At 44.1% G+C, this 26,908-nt stretch overlaps 1 protein-coding gene across 3 annotated transcripts; it reads right to left on the bottom strand.

Annotated features, from left to right (window-relative positions):
• Positions 1-174: 174 nt before the first annotated feature.
• On the bottom strand, positions 175-25,975 carry ZBTB5 (zinc finger and BTB domain containing 5). 3 transcript variants are annotated; one of them, XM_082403975.1, is made up of 3 exons: positions 25,842-25,975; positions 3,122-5,170; positions 175-2,217 (listed from the first exon to the last, which is right to left on the bottom strand). In XM_082403975.1, exon 2 carries the CDS (start codon positions 5,164-5,166, stop codon positions 3,136-3,138), a length of 2,031 nt encoding a protein of 676 aa, XP_082260101.1. In that variant the 5' UTR covers positions 5,167-5,170; positions 25,842-25,975; the 3' UTR covers positions 175-2,217; positions 3,122-3,135. The 3 variants fall into 3 exon arrangements, with proteins under 3 accessions (XP_082260101.1, XP_082260099.1, XP_082260100.1); XM_082403973.1 differs by having other exon boundaries at positions 175-5,170; XM_082403974.1 differs by lacking the exon at positions 25,842-25,975 and adding an exon at positions 24,456-25,830 and having other exon boundaries at positions 175-5,170.
• Between the last annotated feature and the right edge of the window lie 933 nt (positions 25,976-26,908).

A 26,908-nucleotide genomic window follows, 5' to 3' on the forward strand; every position in this document is an offset into this window, starting at 1 on the left:
AATTATTAGAGCCTGTCCAAACCACCTTACCCCTCATCCTCTCTAAAATGCCTTCAAGTGTCCCTCACTGAGGACAGGACAACCACAGCCCAGTGGTGACCGCAGCAATTGGACCTGCTCCCTAGACCATCGGACAAATTAAACACACATGGCAAAAAGAACTAGGTAAGGTCACAATACTCATTTTTTGGTCAAGACTAATCAAGGTAGGTGGGTTTCTTAATTTTTATTTTAAGATTAGTTTCAGCACCTTCATATTTTGTCCCTCGTGTTCATCTCCTCACTCCCCAGGTGAATGCCCTTTTCTAATCACCTCAGTCCTCCTAAGGCCAGGCCACCAGCACTGCCAAAGCCCTGCTCCTGCTGAGGGACCTGGGCTTCAGTTCTTCCCCACAGCTGAGCCAGACTGGAGAGTGGAGTCTTCACCCTGGGAGGCACGTAAGGGAGCAGCAGAAAGCGCAAGATTCGGCAGGCCCACTAGGGGTAAAACTGCGGTGAGAACAACACATCACCCTTGTCCACAGCTCAGAGACAAAGCTCAGGGAAACCACGAGGGACTAATGACCAATAATTGTTATTAACTGACAGCATGAGAGTATTTTCTAGGAAGCTTGGTTTTAAAAAAAAGTACTGGTCACAGCAGGGTTAGCAGAGAAAGCAATACTACTTCACTTTTTTATTTCAACCTTAATAACCTAAGGCGAAGAAAAAGAACACAAAATTAGTTAGAGGCATGAATATGACAAATTTTTTATTTCAAAGTCTCAAATTTTGACCAGCATAGCACCACTGACACAGGTGCCCTGACAGAACTTTATGATTTGGTCACCAGAAATGATTATGCCAAGCTATAATTAAGGCCAACCAATCAAATCCAGGTACCCGATACCAGTTAAAATTCAGGTAGAAACTACCAATTTGTAGAAACCCTGGGACTGGTTTTCCAGGGAACCTCTGAATTATTTTTAAGTGCTACAGCATGTACGAGGACACTGGCTCACAGGCTTGCTTCTCACACGGAGGAACTGCTTGACTAAGAGGTAGATGAGAGATTCCAGACTCCACTTAGCAGTGGCGAGGCAGGGCTCCAGCCGCTGTGTCAGAGATAGGCCCGAAGCAAGTCCACTTAAGCTGGAGCTCTGGTGAGGGGGCAGCTTCCTGGCACCTCCTCCTCAAGGTGGAAGGGGGAGGAAGGCTGCCACTGCTCTCCTGGTGCCACCGATTCCTCTTCCCAAGCCAGGAAGGGCCTCTCTCGTTCTCCACGCTGACCCACCTGCCTCCCAGGGTTAATCTCACGAGTCACTGGTCCCCACAGAGGGGTGGATGTGGAGCCTCCTCACATCAAGTCAGAACATGACTGCTAACAATTCGCCACACACAACTGAACTTCACAGGTGATCCCATAGCCTCCACCATCTCCCCCACATCTGCTGAAAGGAGAGGAATCAGAGGTTTCCCTTTTGGTTTTCCTCCCTGGGAATCAGTTCATAGGAGATGCTAAGCGATGAACATTGTAAGTTTATCCACAGACAGATGTGTAACTGCATACACTAGATTAAGAGGAGAAAACACTCGCTGATTGCCTTTTTTTCTAAACAAAGGTAGGAACTGAAGGATTTCACTCAATTATGCACAGTGGCTTGTGTCTAAAAAAGCTGTATAAAAAATGAACTCATGTTCATGCATGAATTAAACTGACTTCATGAGCTCTATAGAGACACATTAACCTGTGCTGTTCCCCTGGAAGCTCATGAGCCAGGGCTTAGCCTAACAGCTGCTGCCAAAAGCCCCAATGGCACAGGGTCAGAAGACCACAGGTGGGGCTGGGGAAGAGAAGCAGTGGGGTCCAGGGAGGCCCAGGGCAGTCACCCACATGTCTCCTCAAACTATCTCAGATGCTGCTTGGTGACTTCTATGCTCTGGGCTGCCCAACCCGCTTATATTTACCCATGAATACTGCTGCATTTGGATTTCAAACATTCAGTATTGGGTTGGGGCAACAACAAAAGTTCAGGGTCTGTACTTTAAAACGGCAGTATAGACCAGTAATAAAACCCCACGATGGAGGGGGGTGATTTCACTTTTGGTTAGTTTTTACCTGAAAACAGTAACCTAGGCCAGGGAAGGATGCCATATGTGGCATGAGTGTGAAGAAGTGAAGCAGACAACGGGTTTGTCGTTGGGTGAGATGTGTCAGGCTGGACCAGCCCCCGAAATCTGCACGGAACAAAGGGTAAATGTGCCATAAAAAATCTCACTAAACAAGACTCCACACCATCAGAACAAAGACAAACACTAACTCTTTTCTGACTTCCAAACATGGAACTGTAACATATGTAACACAAGTTGGTTAAAATACTGCTAAAACAGCACATACAGAAACAATACCTTACTTGTTGCTCCCTATAAGTACATACTCCTTTTACAACTTTGTTTTTAAAACCAGGAAAAATTGTTAAAACATCTGTCTAACAAACAGTGATGTTTTCAAAAGTATATATACACCTAATAGTCCAGAGAATGCTTGCTCTGGACCCAGTGTCAGCACCATCAAAGTGCAGTGTCTGTGACTGCAAATCAGACAAAAATAAAAAATACAGTACTTTCTGAAGCCTAGGACTAGCTCATGATAAACTTTAAAGCATTTTTGGCAGACAGGCATGTCCTCAAGGGCCTTCCTTTTAGACAGGCACAAAGTTGCCACTGGTTACACATAAGTGCATCTTGCATCACTGTACAGGTATATAATCTCATCAGAAGGTATATAGGAAATTTAATTAAATGCTTCAGAGTTTTACAAAAATTGCTAAAAAAAACTTTTTTGCACTTGAATTTTTAATTGTCAAATGTGCCACTTTTAATGACATCGATTCCAAAGTACTTTCTGACTGCATTACTCAACCCTAAGGAAGAACTTGGTTTCGGGGATTGGATCCCTTCTCTGAAAGCGTACATTTCACTGAGAAATGTAGCAGCACAAGCACTACACCTATTAATTCTCCACTTATTAGTCATCAAAATTTGCATGAACCATTCGCAACCTGAAGCCTCAAACCCAACGGCATTAACCACCAACCAAAAGAGATTTTAGTTTAGGTCCTGATACTGGCCTCAGCATTACCTCAAGTGGTCGGGTTAGAGCAAAGTGCTGGGAAGGTTGCTGCTCTGCCACCGCAGGCAGGTGGTCTTCGAGTGTTTGTACAGGTGGCTGGACTGACTGAACCTCTTGCCACACTTCAGGCAGGCGTAGGGTTTTTCACCTGTGTGAACACGGATGTGCTTCTTGCAATCTGTCAAGGTCAGGAAAGTCTTGCAACAGATTTTGCAGGCATACTTGCGAGCCCCCTCTACGACTAAGACGTTGTGCTCCGATAAGGCCTTCTTGCACTTTGACAGGACGTCAGCAGATGCCCTCGTCAACTGCGGGGGGCCGGGCTGCGAAGGGTGGCCATTTTCAAATGAGGATGTGGCTGCGTTCATCATTAGCTGGGAACTGGCAGAGTTCTCTGGGATCTGTGAGCTCCTGACGGACGTTACCACTGGCATTTTGGGAGCTATGCGGCGGTAGTATGGAAAGTTACTGGCTCCACCTCTAGGGGAGCCCATCATTACCCTGGAGAAGGAGGAATGCAACCCCAAACCAGACCTGGAAAAATCCATCCCAAACTGTTCTCCTCCTTGGTAGCCTGAGGTCTGCACACATGGCAGGCCCATCACTTCCTGCATAGGCCTGACGAAGTGGGCATCTGTGGGCTCGCTGAACGGGTTCTCCACGTGAGAGCCAGGGGCTGAGGAGGGCCCGCCTGCAGGCCCAGCCTCTGGACTCAACAAATAAGGGGCCTCCCCCTCCAGCCTGCAGTCACTAGTGGTGTTTGGGATATTATCGTCATTGTTCTGATTTGCACTAAAGTTACTTCCTCTGCTCTTGTTAAGAAAATTTGAAATGCTAAAAGTGGATTTATGTTCTAGGTTATTTGTGACTTCCAAAATATGGATGTCTCCTACCCGGTCAGTGCTAGACTGGGGATCTGAAAAACTCCGGTCGCTGCTCTCGGGGCTGAGGTCTATCTTCTCGGCACTGACCACCACTCCCTCCACCTCCACCGATTCGCTGCCTTCCGCTTGGGAGGTCACATCGCTCACTTCATCCTGAGGCTCAGGAGAGCTCAGGGGCTCAGATTTAACCACCACTCTCATGTGCTCCTTCTCACCAAGGCCAGCCTCAGGGTTTTCGCACTGAAAACCACTTTTCTCAGTTGTGGCTTCCTGCTCAAAACTAGCCTCGACCTGAGTGGCGCGGGAGGCCATGGAGAGCTGGGTCACGTTGCCGGCGCTGTTGTCGGACTGGCTGGGCACCTGGGCATCTTCTTGAGCACCAAAGGGCCGGTCAAACATGATGGCGCTGTCGTCCTGCGTGTCGGTCAGCCCATCAGGTTTAGGGTTATCCACGATCTTCAGAGAATCCGGTGAAAAGAACTCCTCCCGAGAATGAACCCCCGGCCCATTCTCTGGCGTAACGTCGGAGATGGCAGACTCATCCAGGGCGGGTCGGAGCCGCTGTCTGGCCCGCTCCTCTGCAGACTGCTTGCGCTTATGCAGGCGTCTCATGGGGAAGGGTGTCCGCTGGTCCAGGTTACTGCGCATCGAGGAGCTCATGGGGGCCGGCTGCTCCTCGCCACTCTGGCTGGAATTGAGGGCTGAGCTCACAATGCTCAGTCCCAGCTGCTGCAGCATGAAGGAGCGCTGCATGCGGGCACTCTGCTCCTGAACGCGCTCACTGGGGGGAGACATGGGCAGCGTCCTTGTCGTTAGATAATGTTTACATGCCTTAACAACAGAGTTCAAGTGCAGGTGAGAGGCTGCCAATAAGACATCCATAACATTGCTCTCCCCCAGCATGAGCGTGGAGGTATACATCATGTCAATCAGTGCGGCAAAGGCCTCCGCTGTCACTACCTCGCTATCCAGCTGGATCATGTTCATGGTCTGATCTCCCTCTGCCACAGAGAACAGGGCTCGGAAATGTGTACTGCATGCTGCTAGTACCGAGCGGTGGGCTTTGAAATGTCTGTTCCCCACTACAATGACACAATCACAGAGCTGGCCGTGAAGTCTCTGGTAGTTCAGCTGCTGGAAGATCTGTTCAAAGTGGCCAGGAAAATCCATGATCCTATAAAAAAAGAAAGAAAGCGTGAAGATGCAGAAGAGCTTAAGTCAAAGAGCACAGAGGGTGCGATGACAAGAGAGACATGGGGACTTCCCTGGCGGTCCAGTGGTTAAGACTTCGCCTTCCAATGCAGGGGGTGCGGGTTCGATCCCTGGTCGGGGAGCTAAGATCCCACATGCCTCTCATCCAAAACACCAAAACATAAAACAGAAGCAATGTTGTAACAAATTCAATAAACACTAAAAAAAATGGTCCACATCAAAAAAAAAAATCTTAAAAAAAAAGAGAGAGGCATGAATGGCCAAGCTTGGACCTTTCAAAGCTCGTGATGTTTTTGATGGTGGGCACGCAGACTAAACACCTGTCCAATAAGGAGCAAATGCTGATTCGGCTAACAGCCCTTGAAGCCTGCACACACACACAGATCAGCTACTGGCTGTTTACAGCCTCCCCTTCACCCTTACATGACCCACTTATAACACTTATTAGGGTCCATGTTAGAAAAGACCAGTGTGTGGGTGATGCGACATCTATACCTGAGAAGTCAGAGTTCTGCATTCCCTGAGGACAATAAATAAACTCCAAGAAATTATAAAGAGCCTTTTAGCAACCTTAAATAAATAAGGGCAAATCAGTATTAGTGGGGAAGATTTCCAGTTATAGATGGTAGTAGATTGCACTCATGCATTTACCCTCTCCACCCCTAAAGTTTTTTGCTTTTGTTGTTGTTTTAAAGGTAAAAACCCACAAGGGAAAAAAGAATGGGAAAGAAATATCAATAGCATTTGGGGAGCTGGTGAGCAGGTAAACGAATGCATGCTGACTTAGCATACCCAGAAAGCTGAATCCTAAACTGGCAGTGGCTAAAACAACCTGACATATGTAAGCCCCCACCCACCCAGAGGCTCAGAACTGGCTGCCAAGGTGCCAGGGGAAGTGTAGTGAAGATGATGTCAAGACAAGGGGACTGGCTGGAAGTCTATTCGATAAAAAAATAATCTAATGGAAGTTCCACACCTGTGGCACAGAAAAGGTAAAGCTATAGAGACAGAGAGTAGATTATCGGTTATCTGGGACTAGGGTTGGGCTCGGGGCAGGACTGCAAGTGGGAAGAGGGACTTTTGGGGGCATGATGGAAAGGTTCTAAAATTGGGTTATGATGATTACACATCAAATTCTCTAAAAATATTTGAACTGCACACTTAAAACAAGGAATTTTATGGTATGTACATAGACCTCAATAAAGCTCAATAAATTAAACTTCAAAAAAAAAATGGACAAAGAAAAACAAGAGATGAACAAGCTCCAAAACCATCTGCTCAGACTCCATTTTGACCTGTAGGGCTTCTATACAGCCAACCCAACCGACTGCTTAGAACATCACATGTATCTTTGATGATACTAAGGAATTACTAGGTTTTTCTTCCCCTTAGGTGTGATAATGGCATTCTGATTTTTTTTTTTTCAAAAGAGTAGTTTTTAAAGAGATAACATACTGAAATACTTACAGATGAAATGACATGATGTCTAGCATTTGCTTCAAAAGCTTATTTTTTGTACATTTGAAATTTTTTATAAATGTTAAAATTAAAAAAGGGAATAAAGAAGAGACCGCATGGACTATGGGTGGATCACTTTCCAAACCGAGTTTGGAATCATTACATATCTGTACATTTTCATCTCCTGGACTCATCAGAAACAAGAACTTGCTTGTCCTCTCCTAAGAAACTGCTACACTTCCTAGGAACTACATGACTGCTGATTCAAAGTCTAACTCCTTGACTAGTACTCATGACACACTCTCATTGTGTGGTTAGAAAACAGGGTCAATAACCCCCGAAGTGGTGCTGCTCTGTGCCTTCTGCCCACAGACTCTGTAGAAGCTGAAGGAGCCACAAAGTTTAAAACTCTGTTTTATCCTCTCCAGCAGAGGAACCTCTGGTCCTCTGGGAGGGAGTGAGGCAGAATCTAATGGTTACACCCCAGGATACAAACACATGCAGACAGACAGTCATGCCTGGCACTAGAGATAAAATGATCAACAAGACAGATCCGATCTCTGCCCTCAGGGGCGACAGACTAATCAACATTCAAATACAATAAAGTATTGCAAGTGCTATGGTAGGAAGAACAAGGTGCTACAGGAGACAAAGAAAGGGCGCCTGCCTCTGACAGGGGTTGGGGGAGGGGGTGTGGAAAGCCTCTTCGGGAAAGAAGCCCCGAAGTCCCCTGCTGGGCTTGGGTGGCTGAACCGGAGAAACTCTGTACTCAGGACAGGAGGCTGGGACGAGCTGCTACACCCACAACTGGAGCATGAAGTTAAAGTCCGAACTAGAAGGTAAGACGTTCCACCCACCCCACCCACCAACAGAAGACTAGCAGCCCAGGGTTCATATACCCAGGGAATCCCTCCAACAGACCACTTGGGTCCCCATCAAACTTCCCTACAGTGAAGCCCACCAGTCCTCAAGGCCCATTCACTCAGCTTCCAATCGGTCAGGTAGAAGCACCACAAACTGGAGGGGAAAAATCCCTAACACTGAAACCGAGTGCGGCTCTATGGGGCTCCCAGGCACAGAGGCCTTTTTGTCCCCTGTTTCTTGTAGGCAAAACTCCAGCCTCCATGACCTTCCCTGAGTTCCAAAGGGCAGACTGAACAGTTGCTAATCAAGGGAGGAGCAGGCAAGAAACCACCTGAGGCAAGATTAAAGGGACCAGAGAAGCTCTTCGAGATTAGGAGATGGACCATCTGAGACCCTGCACACATCCTAATCTTGTCAGCAACCCCATCCTTTTGAAACTCTGCAAAAGAAGAATGCAAGACTGTTACTGGCTTCGTCCTTATTGCATACCCCTGACCATGAGCCCCGACTATAAGACCTCTCCCTATTCCCCAGGGAGGGGAGCACAGTTCTTGAGGTGCTAGCCTACTGCGTTCCCTCTTTGCCTGGCCAAGAATAAAGCCACTCTCTTTCTCCTCCATAACTGTCTCAGTATTTCTGTACAGCAACGGTGCACAGACAGCCAAGATTTTGGCAACAACATGAAAGAGCCCTAAACAAAAAGGCATCTGGAAGAAACAGAACTAAGGGCGAAAAACACCTATTATTAACATCCTCAGAGAGCTAAGATACGATATCCGTGAAACAAGAAGAGAATGTTTTAAATTTTTTTTGAAAAGAAATATTCCAGAAACCAAAAAAATTATTGGAAGTTTAAAACTGCAAAAAAAATTTTAAGTTACTAGAAGGGTTGGAAGATAATATGGCTGAGGAAATATCACAGACAAGGCAAAGGAGAAATAAAAGTGAATGAACAAGAGAAAAAAAGAATTAACTAATTAATGAAGCCCAAAGTCTGAATACAAAAAGAGAAAAGACAGAAAATGGGGAGAATGATAAACAACAAAGAATAATTCCCAGAACTGAAGAAGTTACTTATTCACACTAAAAAGGTCCACCAAGTGCTCAGCAATATGAATGAACAAATCCCCACACCTGGCTCATTACAGTGACATTTTAAAACACCTGGGATAAAGATCTGGAAAGTTTGAAGTGGGGGGAGTTAACAAAGAATCAGGAATAAAACTGGCATTAGACTTCTCAAAAGCGATACTGGAAGGTAAAAGGTTCCTTTAAAATTCTCTGAGAAAATTATTTCCAACTTAGACCATACCCAGCCAAACATCAATTATGAAGGGAGACTAAGGCATTTTCCAGACAAGCAAGAACCCAAAAGTCTACGTCCCACATATCCTTTCTCAGGAAGCTATTAAGGCTTGTGCTTCAGGAAGCTGGGAATAAACCAAGAAAAGGAAGATGAAGAATATAGGAATTGGAGACCCATCCTAGAAAACAGGCAAAGAGAATTTGAAAGATGATGCTGAAGCCCAAAATGAGAGCTAGGCAGCAGGACTGGGGAGCAGACTGGAGCAGGAAGATGAGGGACTCCAAGGAGTTCCCCACGGGAAAAAAAGGAATGGAGAGATCACATGACATAGTTGAGAGCGCTAAGAAGTTAACAGTTCCATAAAAATGTGAAGATAGGTCATAAAAAAAACAAGAAGAATTTTGAATGGGAGTTATTAACTCCAGGAAGAATACATGGTTGTTTAGTTGCCGTACCCTATGTGTTTTGTTTACAGAGTCATAATAATGTGAACACAGAGCCAAATTTGAGATACTGGAAGGGTAAGGGAAGGCCAATATGTGTGGGGGGGGAGGGAGGAGGCAGAGGAGAAGTGGTGTAAGAAAGTTAAATTCTCACCTTCCTTATTAGTCAAGAAATGCTGTCTGAAATACTCCCTCAAGAAATAGTAATATAAGAATGCTGTTTGGAAATACAGAATTCAGTAGCAGACGAAACAACTAAAACAAGTGAAAGTGGTTGCCTCTAAGGAGGGGGAATTTGGAGGGGAAAACTGGGGGACAGAAGACTGCTAGTTTTTTAGCTCTAAACCTTATGGAACTATGTGGCTTCTAAAATATAAATACATACATATATTAACTTTTATAAAATGATTTTTTTGGGGGTTTTTTTTTTGGCCACACCACATGGCTTGTGGGATCTTAGTTCCCTGACCAGGGATTCAACCCGCGCCCTCAGCAGTAAAAGCACAAAGTCCTAACCACTGGACCGCCAGGGAATTCCCAATATTAAATGAAATTTTAAAAAACATGGTAGATCCTTGACATTCTAAAGGCATACACCCTGAGATCTTTGCACATCTCCAAATTCACAAGTACCATTATGGCACTTCACAAGGATTACTGCAAGCAGAAGGCCACATGGATGGCAAGCTGCGCACCAGGCTTGCCCACTTGCTTTCGTGGCCCAGCCCTACAGAGCAGGCCAAGTCATGACTGAGTGAAATGACAAGTGACCACAGAACACACACCTTCAAGATCCCTGGGAAATAACAAAAATGACAAACTCTAAATCCATAAAAACCAAAGGTCTACAGTGCCAGCTCAGAGTATTAAGCACAGGCCTTTGCTGTACCCGGAAAGTTACAAATGGATGGTAAAATGCCTCAAAGCAGGGGCCACATGTTGGCCTATTCTTTTACCTCCTGTGTTTTTTCAGCCTTTGAAGAGTTTCCAACAACAAAATACATCACTAAAACACGTACTTTCCTGCTGCCCCCTTCTTGCTTTATCAAGATTCCCTGCCAGGAGTGAAGGGCCAACAATGGCGAGTAGCAGCACATGCGCCCCTGACCCCACCCAATCAATCAGGGACCACAGAGCTCAAGGCTTTGGGGAGATTAGACAAAATGCAATTATTGCTCACAAGTCTATAACCCCTGACTTGGAAAGTAAACACGTATACTAGTAAGTGTCAAGTTCCAAGGAGGCTATTATTTTATAGCGGTAACAGGGAAGAAACATTCTGGTTCTAGAAACAAAAGAAATAAAACAAGGAGTTGTCTCAGGAAGCTGTACCAGCCTCAGAGTCACCCTGAGAACTAAGAGACCATGTCAACTGGAGCCTTGTTAGGTTAAAGCAAGCAGCACCAGGCACTGAGATTATTGCTTTCTCTCCTACTGTGGAGACTGGAACCAATGTTGTAGAACTGTTGCAGTGCTGACAGTAGTAGTAATAATAAAACAATAGTGACTACTGTTAGAGAGTCTTCTATGTGCTAGTCATTGTGTTAAGTACTTTTTATTTATATTATCTCTAATCTCCAAAACAACCTTGCCAGGTAGGGCTTACTATTCTGACTTAACAGATGAGGGGAACATAAAAGACTAACTTCCCAAATAAATGGTATTTTAATGGAGCATACCAATTTGAAAGGATAATGATATTCTGTCCAATGCCCTTCTTCTTCAACAAGCAGCAGAAATATTATCATCTGAGGAAAAACAGCCTCCTTATTTTTTGTAATGTCAGTTATCTTGAGTATTAGAGAAACCACCACTCTTTTCCACAAAAGGTCATTCACTAAAATGTCAAACTCCTAATAGTTAATCCCCTTTCTATAGAAAGGGCATAAGTAGCAAGGAAATTGTGGTCTCAAAAGCACCATTTTGAGGAGATTCCCAGGGCCCAGAAACCTATGAGAAGAGACTACTGAGGTAGCTAAACATGACCCCAACAAAAACAGAGGTTTAAATAATGTTGCAAAATAGGTAAACAGTCCATATAACTTCCTGTCATCCTAGAGATTGTCAGCCCTACACTAGATGCCCTGACACAGTCCTTGAGATCAACTCAAGTTCTCCAGGCTCTTCTCAAAACACTTTAGGGATGCCTGAAATGTCCTGCTATGCCTTATTGTCAGGCCTTCATCAGGGCAGTACAAAGGCTAAGGATTCCTTTCTTCTTAAGGGGCTCTGGAAGTTGTGAAACTAAATGGTGACATTAGAGATGATCATCAAAACCTGGAGAAACAGGGCTTCCCTGGTGGCGCAGTGGTTGAGAATCTGCCTGCCAATGCAGGGGACACGGGTTCGAGCCCTGGTCTGGGAAGATCCCACATGCCGCGGAGCAACTAGGCCCGTGAGCCACAATTACTGAGCCTGCGCGTCTGGAGCCTGTGCTCCGCAACAAGAGAGGCCGCGATAGTGAGAGGTCCGCGCACCGCGATGAAGAGTGGTCCCCACTTGCTGCAACTAGAGAAAGCCCTCACACAGAAACGAAGACCCAACACAGCCATAAAATAAAAATAAATAAAAAAAATTTTAAAAAAGAGGATGCATTTAAAAAAAAAAAAAACCTGAAGAAACACTTACTCTCTAAGTTAGTAACTGTGTTGAATTATCTGTTTAGACATAACTCCAAACTAATTTCTCCTTAACAGCAATATTCTTTCATCTCAGTACCATTTAATCAGTCAATTTCTGATCATTTAGATTAGCAATAGAAATCAAATCCACTAATATAAAAGCTAATTTTAGCCACAAAACTGGCCAATTAGATTATTCAACTGTTCCTTCCAATATATCCAGAGTGTCAGAAAACACTTCAGGATAAGTCAGAGCCCTTAACTGGATACAATCAGTCCGCTCAACTGATTTAAGGAGAAAGGGATTTATGGTAAAAAGATGTTAGGAAGCTCGCAAAATCTCCAGGAGGGTGGGAGAGTGATACTGGAATGCCCCAGAGCACCCAACCACATGGTGGAAATCGTTACTGCCACTACTACCTCTACTTTCCATGGATCCTGCTCTGGATTAGCTGCCCAGAAGAGAGCTGCCATTGCACCTTCTAGACCAGCACAGTCCAATACAACTTCCTACAATGACAGAAATCAACAGCATAGTTGCTATGCTGTCCACTAGTCACATGTGTTTACTGAGCACTTGAAATGTGGCTAGTGTGACTGAGGAAATGAACTTTTAATTTTATTTAATTTTAATTAATTTAATGTCTACTGGATTGGACAGAGTAGTTCTAAATGCTCAGTATTGCTCCATATTGCTCACATCTGCATCCAGACCCCACTCAGGTACCTACGACCAAGGGAACCTAGTTCTCACATCTGCCCTGTAATGATGATTCTACCTTGGGAAATGGGACCCACAATTTGCAGGCTCTCCAAATGGAAAGGTGGGGGTGTTCAAAAGACTGGACAGCTGCCAGTGACAAACGGCCACTGTAACATTCCTCTGACAGTTAGAGCCCCTCCCCATGTATGTGATGTGCAGATGGCTTTGGAAATGCATAGCTTTTTTGGGCGAGAGGTGATCATCCCGAAAGTGAAAGAGAGAACCAAAATAACAGAAGGCCAAAGAGCTGGTATTGTAGCACACGTGCACTGGCAGTGCAGACATCTTCAACTAGCATTTATTGAGCCCTTCCATAGGCTGTGATGAGGAACTAGGGTAAATTTTTAAAAGCTCTAGGGAATTTAAAACAGAACATTTAAAAACACTTGTTTGTTAATTAATTTTTAAATAAAAATAAACAATTACAGGGACTTCCCTGGTGGCGCAGTGGTTAAGAATCTGCCTGCCAATGCAGGTGACATGGGTTCAAGCCCTGGTCCGGGAAGATCCCACATGCCATGGAGCAACTAAGCCCGTGCACCACAACTGCTGAGCCCGCGCGCCTAGAGTCCGTGCTCTGCAACAAGAGAAGCCACTGCAATGAGAAGCCCACGCACCACAACAAGAGTAGCCCCCACTCGCCGCAACTAGAGAAAGCCCACGCGCAGCAATAAACACCCAATGCAGCCAAAAATAAATAATAATCAATTAATTAAAAAAAAAGACCCAACGCAGCCAAAAATAAATTTTTAAAAAATAAAATAAAAATAAACAATTACATGTTAACTTTTATGAAAAATAACTATACTCCCCCCCAAAAAGAATAATGAGAAGAGTGGCACTGTTTTACATTTTTGCATTAACAGAAGATAGCTGGATTCTCATATTTGCTTCTGCATTCAGGATTTTGCAATATCATACACGAGTGTACACTCATGAAAGAATGAGAGTGAAAAAAGCAAATAAGTCTTTATATCAATATGAAAATAGCTTTGACCTCATAGACTCCTTGAAAAACTCTCAGAGGTCCCTATGGGTCCTTGGAGTATACTTTGAGAATAGCTGATCTAATGAAAATTCTAACTATACTGGGGGATGGAGGAATGGGGAGTGTGCATTGAAATGCACAGAGCAAAACCAGTAGAATCATAAGGAGAAATTAACAAACTCATAAAAAACAAAATTCTTATCTCTAACCAAGGGGAAGTCAATAGATAATGCCTAAACTGAAAAATTAAGAAGCTCCAAGCATGGCTTTTCACATATGTATATAAATATCAAAAGAATTAGCTAAGAGTTGAAAGTGGGAGTCTTGGGGAAGAGAAATGGGGAGGAGGGAGGCCAGGGCCTGGTATTTATCTTAAAAATCTTGTGGAACTATTTGATTCCTTAAGTGATGTGTACTTAGCAAACTACATATATATCTTTGGTAAAATTACTTTTAAAAAATCTAAAAAGAGAGCCTGAAGAGACCATAACTGGCCCCCACCGCCACGCGCACAATTAGAAAGAGCTGCCAAAGAATTACTTCTCCCCTGAAGAGGCATCAGCACCAAGTAGTTTTACAGGAAGTATCTATTGAATGCTATGGAACAGATAATTCCTATATTATTTAAACCATTTTAGGATAGAAAGCTTCCTATGATGCAATTTTAAATATTGATAAATAGCTATTATATCACATGCCAGGCAATGAAATTAAATACTGTAAATATTGGGACTTCTCTGGTGGTCCAGTGGTTAAGACTCGGTGCTCCCAATGCAGGGGGCATGGGTTTGATCCCTGGTCGGGGAACTAGGATCCTGCATGCCACATGGCGCGGCAGGGAAAATAAATAAATAAATAAATATTGACCATCTTTCTGAATGGACTGGTGAGGATCGGTTATATATAGTGAAGGGCAACCTACTGCTGTGAGTGTACTGACTGACTTTTAAGAGAAGCTATTTAATATCCAGTAACAAGGGACTTCCCTGGTGGTCCAGTGGTAAAGAATCCACCTTACAATGCAGCAGATGAGGGTTCGATCCCTGGTCAGGGAACTAAGATCCCACATGCCGTGGGGCAACTAAACCCTTGCACCACAACTACTGAGCCCGTGCGCCTCAACAAGAGAGCCTGTGTGCCACAAACTACAGAGCCCACGCGCCCTGGAGCCTGTGCACCACAACTAGAGAGACAAAACCTGCACGCCACAACTAGAGGGAAGCCCACGTGCTGCAACAAAAGATCCTGCATGCTGCAACTAAGACCCGACACAGCCAAAAAAAAAAAAAAAAAATCCAGTAACACGTGCATAACTCAATTAAGGTAAAAATGGAGCCATGAGTTAAATGAAACGAGAAATGCAGCTGACTCACTAATGTGATTGTTAATATATGTTCTGGCCATCCCAAAGTGCCACAAGTCAGTATTCCAAGAATGAACTGGAAACAGTAGGGCATTACTGTGATGCCCCAAAGTGATTCCAAAGACTATGAATATGAAAAAGGCTTAGTGTCATACTGTCTTAGGTAGGGTTTCCCACAAGCAGACCCTAACAGAAGGATTCAAGTACATCTGACTTATCAAGGAAGTGCTCCCAGGAGAAACTGGGAATGGGAAGCAGTAGAGAGAAGCAGCAGTGGCCAAGTAAGGGAGCCATCTGGGGCAAAATCCCAGCTTTAGCCTGGTCCAGCAGGGGAACTCTGGAGTATAAGTAACTTGAGTTTGAGCCGTCTCAAGGCAAGGGAACTGGTCTTTCACAGCCCTTGCGTTAGTCAGTCAACAACTAAGAACCTCTCCAGGGAGATGGAGAACTCAAGCTCTCTGGGCCTATGCACAAAGTGAAGCCAGTCACTCAAAGATAGTCCTCAAAAGAGTCACAGACACAAGCCATTAGAAGCAAAGATTCACTCAAAGCTGCATAACTGGTGCACAGAAGCGGTAAAAAGGATCAAGGGGATCTGGTCAGGGCACAGACAGTATCTGCTATGTATACTTGGTGATACTAAAGAATAAAGTGCTATGTAACCATATGGATAAACAGATGACACTGTCTGTTAGTAAAGGATATTTTTGTAAATATACTTAATATGTTTTATCCCCAATCCCCCACTGCTGTCCCCAAACTATTATTAGGTCAATGAGAAATCCCAATTCCTTTCTTTGATTCTAAGAGGCCACTTGGCATTAAGAGGCCCCATTGTAGTAAAAGTTAGTAGTCACTGTTTTAACAAGTCATTAACAAAATAATTTACCATAACATACTTTCTCAATTGAGCTTTCTGGGATAACTAAAGAAATTTAATTAATTTGGGTATTAAAATACAGCTAACTGTAGTTATGATGGTCTGTCAGTTAAGGCCTTGTACACAACCAACAGCACTCAACTCTGGTTTACTTGAATGAAAGCCATCTGAGAGCTCAAAGACTTGGGAGGCTGAAGAACCAGACAGCAGGAGCTTGGAAGGGCTAGGAAGCAAAATCCACAATCACATTGGTACAGTAGGAAGCGTCTCCTTGGGCTACTGCCCCTGAAATAAATGGTTCCCTCAGTTATGGTTATGGACCATAAATGGTTATGGACATCACATGCTCAAGATTCAAAGTTCCAGGGAGAGCTTCTAATATAGCTGAACTTAGGGACCCACCCACCCTACCTGTGATTGTGCTGGGGAAGAAAGAGGAAGGATCTATTTTTCCTTCTGTGGTGGAAGCCTGGTTGCTGATTTATCCACCTAACAGGATTATACATGAAGGGGATGGAGATAATTCACAACTAAGAAATCAGAGTGCTATTAGGAAGGGAGAAAGAATGCTGGAGAGCTTTTTGGTGATACTATGTGATAGATTAGGCAACAAAGAAACTGGTCAATATAAGGACAACCCAAGAACTGGCATAGCCTAATTTATATTTCATGTTCTTTATAAAAACTGGTCACTTGAAATAAGGCAATGTGTATAGCAGATTGCATTTTCCAAGTTGGCTAGCCACATGAAGATCTCCCATACTGCATGTTTTCTTACAATCTGACATCGACACTCCTCTCATGAAGAGGTGGGGGTCTACGTCCACTCCCCTTGAAGCCAGGCAAGTCTATGACTATGGCAAAAGTTACACTATGTACTACTTGTGAGCTAGGTCATAAAAGGTGACACCGCTTTCACCTGGTCTTTTTGGCTTCCTCTTAGAACCCAAAAACCATTCTGTGAGGAAGCCCAGCTGAAATCTAGTTGACAGTCAACACGTGCCTCCAGACATGACTTCAAGTTAACTTCAGCCCCACTCACAATCTGACTACATAACAGACCCTAAGAGAGAATCAGCTAGCTGAGCCCAGTCAACCCCTAGAACTCTTAGAGATAATAAAATGCTTTTTGTTGTTTTAAGCCATTAAGCTTTCAAGTGATTTGTTACATAGCAATAAATAACTGAAACAATGTAAAACTTGTTAACATTGCCCCACAAATCAATATTCAAATACTATATCCAAGGGACACCTTTTTTTTTTTTTTTCTTTTGGTCTGTCTACTAATGTCTTTGGGGTAAATCACTTTCTACCCATTCTTAGTCCAGCTGGAACAGTTGAGACTGCCCCCAAACCTCTGAGTTCCAGATGATCTTCGGTTCCTCCTGCTGATCTAGAGAGGCCTGGCTAATTTCTTAACCACTTCCCTTGATCACAGTGATTGTTTCAGAGATGGATATGTGACCCAAGCCATGGCAATTAGAGTCTGCCCTGGGGACTTTTGCTGATACCATCAAGAAAGAATCTCCTGCGTGCTCGCTTCTGCACCACACGTGCTAAAATTTGAACCATAAAGAGAAGATTAGCATGGCCCCTGCGCAAGGATGACAAGCAAATTCATGAAATATTCCGTATTTTTCACTCACTGGGATCCTTATCAATGCCAGTGTTACAGGAGAGAAATGATGGATTGACTGTTTCAAAAGAGAGAGCGAGAGAATAGAATAGAATAGATATTCTCTTCACCCAGATTGCAAGCTGTGAGAGAGATGTAAGTCTAACACTGATGGTGGCAATTTTTGCCTATCTGAGAATGAAGCCAACAAAGAAGGAAGCAATACCAAAGACAATGTCCTGATGACATCAAGACCCTGGGATCCAGCCATGACTGTAGTTAGCATGACGCTAGGACTTTCTATTTCATGAGCCAACGAATTCCCCTTTTACTTTAACCTGGTTCATGCTGGATCTCTGTCACACAGTGAAGTTCAAATCGCAATCTTAAAAAAATCTAAACAACATGGCTATCTTGAAACGGTTTAGGATCTAGAAAGGGTATTTTTAAAATTCAGTTAGTTTGAGAGGTATGAAATGTGTCACTCTCCACTGTGATGGAAGGGAATCATGAATCAAGATCATGGTTATTCAAAACTCACAAGCATCTCTAGCAAACTCAGAGATCCAGTCTAAAAGCTATAAAAGAGCTCATGCTGAGAAGATAAGTGTTTTACCAAAAGCTGCCTGCCTGAAGCCTTCAAACCAAGGAAAAAAGCTTCAGGTCTCTTTTTTTAAATAATTTTTTAAAAAATTTATTTATTTATTTTTGGCTGCATTGGGTCTTCGTTGCTGCACGCGGGTTTTCTCTAGTTGCAGCGGGTGGGGGCTACGCTTCGTTGCGGGGCGCGGGCTTCTCATTGCGGTGGCTTCTCTTGTTGCAGAGCACGGGCTCTAGGCACACGGGCTTCAGCAGTTGTGGCTCACGGGCTCTAGAGCGCAGGCTCAGTAGTTGTGGCACACGGGCTTAGTTGCTCCGCGGCATGTGGGATCTTCCCGGACCAGGGCTCGAACCCGTGTCCCTTGCATTGGCAGGCAGATTCTCAACCACTGTGCCACCAGGGAAGCCCCAGGTCTCTTTAAAAGATTTCAAAATGTGACTATGAGTCTATATGGCAGGAGGATATACAGCAAGTAATCTATCAATTTGTAACTTTGTCTGACCCAAAGCAAATGTACACTACAATATTTGTTATGCAGGAACAGAGTTTTAGAAATTTCCAAACTAAATATAATTAAGAAAATACACTTATACCACTGCTTATTACATTAACATGAATAATCAAGAGTTGACTGTTTCCTCAATAGATTTACTTTCCTAATAGTGTTTTACTTAGATTAATAAAAAAGTTCATTTGTGTTCTAGGGGAACAAGCCAGTTAATAGCACATTTTAAACTGTTTGACTTATATACTGACCTACCCACATGCTTTACAATAATATACTTAGTTCATAAAGAAATGTACACCCATACTCAAACATCATCTACAACATATCAAGTGATTTGCTGCTGGTCTGCCAGGCAGGACCTGCAAGGCTACACCTGCAAGAAGCATCTTAACGTTCTAAGAACTCTTAACGTTCAATATACCTAATCTAGATAAAACCCTAGCAGAAAAATAACTAAACAGAACTTTTCCTCCACTTGTAGAGATGACGTAACTGAAAATAAATGTAAGAGAACAAAACTAGGCAAGGTCTCAGTCAAGCAGGCTAGGATTTTTGATGGGGTTCCAAGTCCTGGAGTCCTAGAACATTCATCCATATTCTGGTCTGACCAACTAAGTGGGACTAGGTAGGCACACAGGCGCCCAAGGTTAACCCCAGCTACCACGTCTGTCAGCATGACTAATTTTTATAGTCTCTCTGGTTCTGCTGTGTCAGGGCAGCTCAGAAATTGGACAGATTAAGTGTATTAAAAAGGAAATCAGGACTTCCCTGGTGGTCCAGCGGTAAAGAATCTGCCTTACAATGCAGGGGACGTGGGTTTGATCCCTGGTCAGGGAACTAAGATTCCACGTGCTGCGGGGCAACTAAGCCCACGAGCCACAACTACTGAGCTCGAGCACCTCAACTAGAGAGCCCACGGTGCCCTGGAGCCTGCACGCCACAACTAGAGAAAGAAAACCCGCACGCCACAACTAGAGAGAAGCCCACGTGCTGCAACAAAAGATCCTGCATGCCGCAACTAAGACCCGACACAGCCAAAAATAAATAAAATAAATAAATAATAAATCTTAAAAAAAAAAAAAAAAAAGGAAATCCATCAATGACTAAAAGCGAGCATGACTGGGGATGTCAAGCTAACGCCAGAAGTCCTTACCATCTCACCCTACCCTCCAGCTCTCCCACTTTACCAGCTTGTTTTCCAGTTCAAAATTCCTAGGGCTGGACTTCCCTGGTGGTGCAGTGGTTAAGAATCTGCCTGCCAATGCAGGGGACACGGGTTTGAGCCCTGGTCTAGGAAGATCCCATATGCCGTGGAGCAACTAAGCCTGTGCGCCACAGCTACTGAGCCTGTGCTCTAGAGCCCACGAGCCACAACTACTGAGCCTGCATGACACAACTACTGAAGCCTGCGTGCCTAGAGCCCATGCTCCACAACAAGAGAAGCCACAGCAATGAGAAGCCCGCTCGCTGCAACTAGAGAAAGCCCGTGCACAGCAACAAAGACCCAACACAGCCAAAATAAATAAATACATAAATTTCTTTTAAAAATTTCCTAGGGATTAGCTGACCTAAAACTTCATAATTCAGTTTGAATAAGAAAAGTTATTAGTGCCCTACTTATATTCTAGTGCAAAGTCAAAATGCTTCTACTAAAACTTCCTGTTGACTCCAGGGACTATATTTTCCCTCTCTCTTCCAAAGTGCCTGATATACAACTCAGTAAATTATCTTGAATGAATTTTGTATTTAGTTGAAATGTAACACCATATTACCCAACAGTCATTTTTCTGAGAGTCACAACTATCCCTACAATCAGCCAAAAGCCAGAAAGAAAAAGTCTCAGAATATCCAAAATAAAGGTCCAAGCCTATGTATGAAAGATTTCCTCATAGGAAAGTACCTCAAGCCCTCACATAGTCTTTTTCTTAATAATTATTTTTTAATTAATTAATTAATTAAGCTGCAAAAAGAGACAGCTGACCCACTAAGGGAGAAAAGGGGCCCAGCAGCACGTACTGGGGCTATTAGCCCTAAATTTTCACATATATAAAAAGTGCATGTATGTGGAATCTCTTTCTTTTTTTGTTTTGTTTCAGTTTCGGGGGGTTGTTGTTTTTTGTTTGTTTTTGGCCGCACTGCGTGGCTTGCAGGATCTTAGTTTCCCAACCAGGGACTGAACCTGGGCCCTTGGCAGTGAAAGCACGGCGTCCTAAACACTGGATCGCCAGGGAATTCCCTGCAATCTCATTCTTTAAAAATATAGGATAAATGGGACTTTAGCGTAAAGGCAGCCTTCGATTTATACATATACTGGGCTACTCAAGTTTGCAAAATAAATCACTTAGCATTTTCTCAGCAATATTACCTTACAAGACCACTCACAAAGTATGCCTTTAACCTGTCACTATGTTAGCAAACAGGTCAAAGCACCTGTGCAGTGTAAGTAACACTGCACCACACCTACCACTATACTTCAATTAGTTGGATGAAAGGGTTGAATGCCTACTAAGAGCGAGGTCCTGTAGGTATTTTACGTGTATTCTCTCTTATGGATGATGATCAAGCAGTGACTGTCTTCCCCATGCCTAGGGCCAACATCACCCAACTAGCACAGCAAGTGAAGGATAAGAGATATGATCCTAGGTCCATCCACAAAACACTTTGCAGTAATGGGAGTAGCCCCCAGGAAGACATGGGCCCGGTGGCTGATGACAGGCTATTCAGAGGAGAGACAGTAAGCAATTACTAGTGTGAGCAAAGGCTAGGAATAAGGATTAGGCAATTGGAGGGAGTAAGGGGATGAAGCTGAAAAGCAGGGTCAGGGTCAAGGATTGGAACTGAGTGAAAAGACAGGTGTGTAAAATAACAGCTAAGGGAGTGAAAATTAGAGCAAGGATTCTGGAAGAGCTGGCAGGAGGGGCTTTTCTTCTCTTTTCTTCCTCAAATCCTCCCTTATTACCAATGCCACACGCCACCACCACCACAGACCACACTGCCAAGCCTTCACCAGTGCTAACACACCCCAGTTTAGAAGGTCAGCAAGATGCAAGATAAGCTTTGCCTTCTCCTCCCACTGCTCCTTACCACTGGCTCCTCCCAACCCTGCCTTCCATGAAGCTGGTGCCAAACAAGAATCAGGGAGCAGAGCCTTGGGGAGAAGAGGGGCTGGGTGACAGAATGCATTCCTGGTGGCAGGATCACCTGTAATAAGGGGAAGATCTTGGTCTGCCCAAACCTGTCAGGGAGGTGGTCAGCCAAGGTGGTGGCCCACCAGCAGAATGCTGATAGTGGGCATGCCCAAGACAGTCAGTTACATGAGAGTCTGACAGCACTGCACTTCAACTTCAAAATAATTTATGACAAACTTCACTGCTTTATCCTATTTAAAACTTTACACTTGCACTGTAACTGTTCTAGAAATTTCCCTGTCTCAGGTACATTTTCCTAAAACTTAAAATGACTAGCCAGCCAGCTGATTGTCCAGATAAAAGAACATCTGTAGCCACTTAACGCTCTAAAGAGCATACAAACTTCACAAAGGTACCCAAAAATCTATAGAAACCATCCATCAATGGCTTCTTTTAGCTGTTTATATATTTGAGACTATAATTTAACATCTGTTTTAAAAGTCTAAATATATTTTCCCTCTATTATTTAGAAAATGTTGCCTGACACCCATCCCAGTTGCCTCCACCACACACAACCTTTTCAGCAATTTTTAAAAATAGCTTTTATTGCCTTGCACCCCTGACAGATCAAGATACATATTTCTTAAGGAAAAAAACTAAACTTTTATCAAGAAGAAAGCCATGCTGAAGCATTGGAGACACAATTATTAATGGTGCCTTTCCAGGAGAGAAGATGAAAAATGGATTTAATTCATTTCTTATACCTAGTTTACTTTCAAAGTAGTATATTCCTTCACTTCTGAATCATTTATCAAATCAATAGTGTTCAGCAAGTGACTGATACTTCACCTGCTGAGTTGCTTTTGACATTCTACTCAAAATAAAATACAGTGTATGTTACTACATGTGTTTAGATTTTTGTACCATCTGTACATTCCTCTCAAAACTGAACCCCAAAACAGTGGGTTTTCTTCTCCCTGTCCTCCTTCCTCAAATCCTCTCTGTAGACTAAAACAGAAGGACTTGTATTTCAAAGACCTTCAAAATTGAAGGTCTTATATTTTTAGAGGAAGGCAGCTGAGTAGATTTAAATTATAACTAATTTAGATGTACTGAAAAATCAATTACACCAAGTTAACAACATCATGTACAGAAGAAAGGGGGGAACAATTCACCCTAATCATTTTAAACTTAAGAAGCTGGAAATAAAGCATTTGTAAACTGTTATCAAGTATACAAAGTAACAAAACACCAAGTACAGTTTCCAAAAAGCAGACCCAGCACTCAATCATCCTTTAAAATTTGTCAAAGAAACAAAACAGTTCGTTAATTCCCCTCTGAATAAGGAAAAAATATTACTTCCAATAGGATTCCTTTCAATAGCAAACTTTTTTCAGAGTGCAGATTTGGAAAATTAATTGCTTACAATTAACAACGAATTAGTTGGATACAAAAGTCTTTTAATTGTACCAAGTTTCATTAAATCTAAGATGCCAGTGATTATCAAGTGCAATACTATCTCATGTAACATTGGGGGGGAAAAACAATGCCAATTAAGCTATGGTATAATGCTTACTTATGGCATCCTGTCCTCAAGATTAAAATGTGAACAAAATGTGGTTTAGAATCAAGGAAATACTGGAACCTTAAACTTATCATTCAAGTATGTTAGAATATCACAAGGAAAATTATCTACAGATAAAATAATCTTATATACTAAGACAGTAATCTATCTATATTACAATAAAATGTCAGTACTCCAACACAGTTCCTAATCTGAGCTGTCAGAAAGATAAATCAAAGTTTTTAGTAAATAGATGTATAATTAATCAAATGAAAGGCACCTCCCAAAATTGGAATCTGGAGATTAAAAGCCACTATTCAGTAATGAAAATGATGAAAACAACTGTAAGAACAATAGTTCACTCAGAAACAGCTGGTCTTTTAGCATGAGTTCACTTCATACTTAAACAAAAGGTGCCGTGTAGTGTTACATTCCATCCCACCTGCTACACTAACAAAATGTGGCTCTACCAGACAACATCCATATTTGAGAAATGTTAAGTACAGTAAAAGAGAACTCATATGCTTAAAACTGACAAACAGGAAAAGTATTTGTTTACAACAAATTTATATTAAAAAAATAAAAGTTGAAGACTAACATGGAATCAATACCTTGGGTTTTTCTTTTTCCTTTCCAAGGAGAAACTGAGGCAGATTCAAGATTCTGTGTCAGCACTACAGCAAACTTTGTCATTTCTCACTGTACACAAGCTATTTTTAAGTCTTACCCATGCTAAAGAACTCCAATTCAACATAATTCATGCTAAATACTTTAAATACTAAACATTTACATGCATTTTGTATCCAAGTGATTTTTTTTTTAATAACTTCAACTACTTGTGATAGTCTTACGACAAAGTCTCTTTTGAGAGCACTGACCCCTAAGCTTAGGAAAACACCCCACTCTAAGATGCTTTTCTTCCAAATCTTATCTCTTTCAGAATTTTGCTAGACACCTCAAATAGGCAGAATACAGCTTGCCAGTATCCCCAGCTAACCTAACTATACCATGTTTTGACACAACTTTTAGGAGAGAAAAAGCAAATCAAGAAAACATGCTTACTTCAGGACTCTTTAAAAAGTCCTGGTTCATTTACTTAGCAAAACGCAAGAGCCCGGAACAGGTCCTCAACCAGTTAGTCTTACCTGGCAGGTCACCAAGCCGACAGTGATGGTGAGGCCAGTCTTCCCAAGTTTCCTGGGATTTCCAGAAGGGACTAAAGTAATAGTAGGAGGCTTTCCCTTGGTTTAGGGGCTTTTCTCTGAAATTCTCTCTCTCCTCTCCCCACCTGGTCTTTTTCCCCTGCCGCTAATCTTTTAGCTTATCAACCTCACCACCAAAATCACAACACTGAATGCACTTTCTCCAGAAAACGGTGAGGCACCCAGCCCACCTTTTTAAAATTATCTAAGGCACAACAGCCCCTACAAGGATAACAAATCATCAGTGATGTCTAAGACACAGCATTCTCTTCAACCTCTAAAGAAAGATCCTAATGTATGTAATATCTTCTACCTACTACAACTGAAAAGTATATGAACATATTTCGGAAATATTTCTGCTTCAGTTCTCGAAGGTGAAGGGTTTCTTACTTCCATTCATTAAAATTAACCAGAACCCAACCATACTACTTAGTACTCAAGATTTCACTGCGCCTTTACCTAAAATTTTTCCACCAAACTAAATATTTAGGATTTGTGTCCTATTCAGAAATTAGCTTCCACAGTACCCTCCACGATGCCAGAATGCACACTGACTTAACAAACGACCTTTTCTGGAAGAGAAGAAAAACTAACCTTCGACCCCCCTTAACTCACTGCCTAAGGTTAGTATTTAAGTATAAATCTGCATGTCCTCCAAACAAGGGGAGGAGGGCGGAAGGCTGTTCTTACCACTGCATCCCCCACAGCTCCTAGCACGAAACCTGGAAGCAGAGGCCATTCAATAATAGCCTATAAACAGTGTAGTGCTCTGATAAGTTGGGGCATTCCAAAACACTGGCTCCACCCCTCCAAGGGTCAGCCTCCGGTTCCCGATTCCAGACCGCCTCGGCCTTGCTCTGGTGTAAATGAAACCTCGTCGCTCAAAGAGACCCAGGATGGGGGCGAGAGAGCCACCCGACCCCATCACGCAGATCCTCTATTCACCCCGCCAGGCTGTTGGTCCCAAGCCTTCCCCACCCGATCCCAGTAACCAACGTCGCCGGCCCGCAGATCCGAGGGGGCAAGAGCCCCAGCCCCACCGGCCGGACAGACAGCCTGGCGTCGGGACACGGGGGACGCCTGCGCAGAAGAACACGCCTTCCACCCGCCTGGCCCCTCCGTTCCGAGGGTAACAATACCACCTCAGAAAGACTGACAAGGTAGGCGGGGGTGGGGGGATGGAGGGGAACCGGTATGCGTCTGCGCGCTCCCCGCCGCCTGGACGAGACCCTGCTCGCGCCGCCCACCCAGCTCCCCCAGAGCTCAACCATCTCCACGTGAGCGCGCCCGCGCGCGCCACCACGGCTCGCGCTGACAGGGTTGCCTCACCTGAGCCGGACTCCGCCCCCCTTCTCGCTGGAGGAGGCGGTGATCCTTCTCCGATCGGACCCGACAGTGTCGGAGGAGGCGGGAACGTCCAGGCTGGCGCCCCAGTGATGGGATTTCCTCCCCCTTCCGCCCACCCCGCCTCTCGTCCCCCGGCTGCTTCACCCCGTTCGCCGCCGCACTCTGAGAATACCGCGGCAACTGCCCACAGTAAACGGAAGTGACGCAACACGAGATCACCTACTCCACGCCTTTCCTCCTCCCCTCCGGCCGCGCTACAGCCAATCAGAAGCGGAGGGGGCGGGGCCAGGGTAGATGCGCCGCCAGCCGGCGCGCGGAATCCGGCGGAATTTACTCGGCCCCGGAACACTGACCAATCCGCGGTCCCAGGAGCCTCGCTGTGTTTACTACCGAGCGAATCCGTGAGCCCTGCAACCAATCACCGTATGCCTTACAACACGTAAAACTGTTATCAAACGCCTTTTAAGGCGGGATTTATCACTAAGCGGCTCTAGGTTTGGACTACAGAAAAGCGACTGTGTGTCGAAGCCAATCCAGACCCGCTGTGGTGGAGGCCAGCTGGTTATCCGCCTCATTCCACCAGTCAGAACTACGACTGCCTGAGGTCTGAGCCAGGTGTGAGGCGAGCCCGCGAGGTAGTGTGTCCCACCGCTGGTTGCACCTGAAGGATTTCCCCACCCTCACGGTGCCCGGCTCCCTCTTCGGTGACACCGGTCTCCCTCTCCAATGCGAATTCCGTTCGCGGGACCCACACACTCGCCGGGTCCGAGGTTGAGTACCCACCTCGTAGGCTTTGGAAAAAAATAAAATTCCAAGACGCTGTTTAGGTTGAATTAAGCCAAAATCCAGGCTAAAGACGCTGAACCGAAAATGCCATCCATCTGACGGCAGTTGGGTCCGACACCGCTCCACGTCCAGTCCCGGTGGCGGCGTCTCCAAGGGCTGGGGCCTGAGAAGTCTGGCACTTTGCTCCGCATTCCGTGCCGCAGGTCTAATAAGCGTGCAGTCTCCAGAACCAGTCTTCCAATGAACAGAATTGGAAACGTGGA

Source organism: Balaenoptera borealis, assembly GCF_965194805.1.
Source record: "Balaenoptera borealis genome assembly, chromosome: 8".
Lineage (NCBI taxonomy): Eukaryota > Metazoa > Chordata > Mammalia > Artiodactyla > Balaenopteridae > Balaenoptera > Balaenoptera borealis.

Bases quoted from the DNA above. Each gene is read 5' to 3' on its own strand.
- ZBTB5 (XM_082403975.1), bottom strand. From the start codon at position 5,166: ATGGATTTTCCTGGCCACTTTGAACAGATCTTCCAGCAGCTGAACTAC.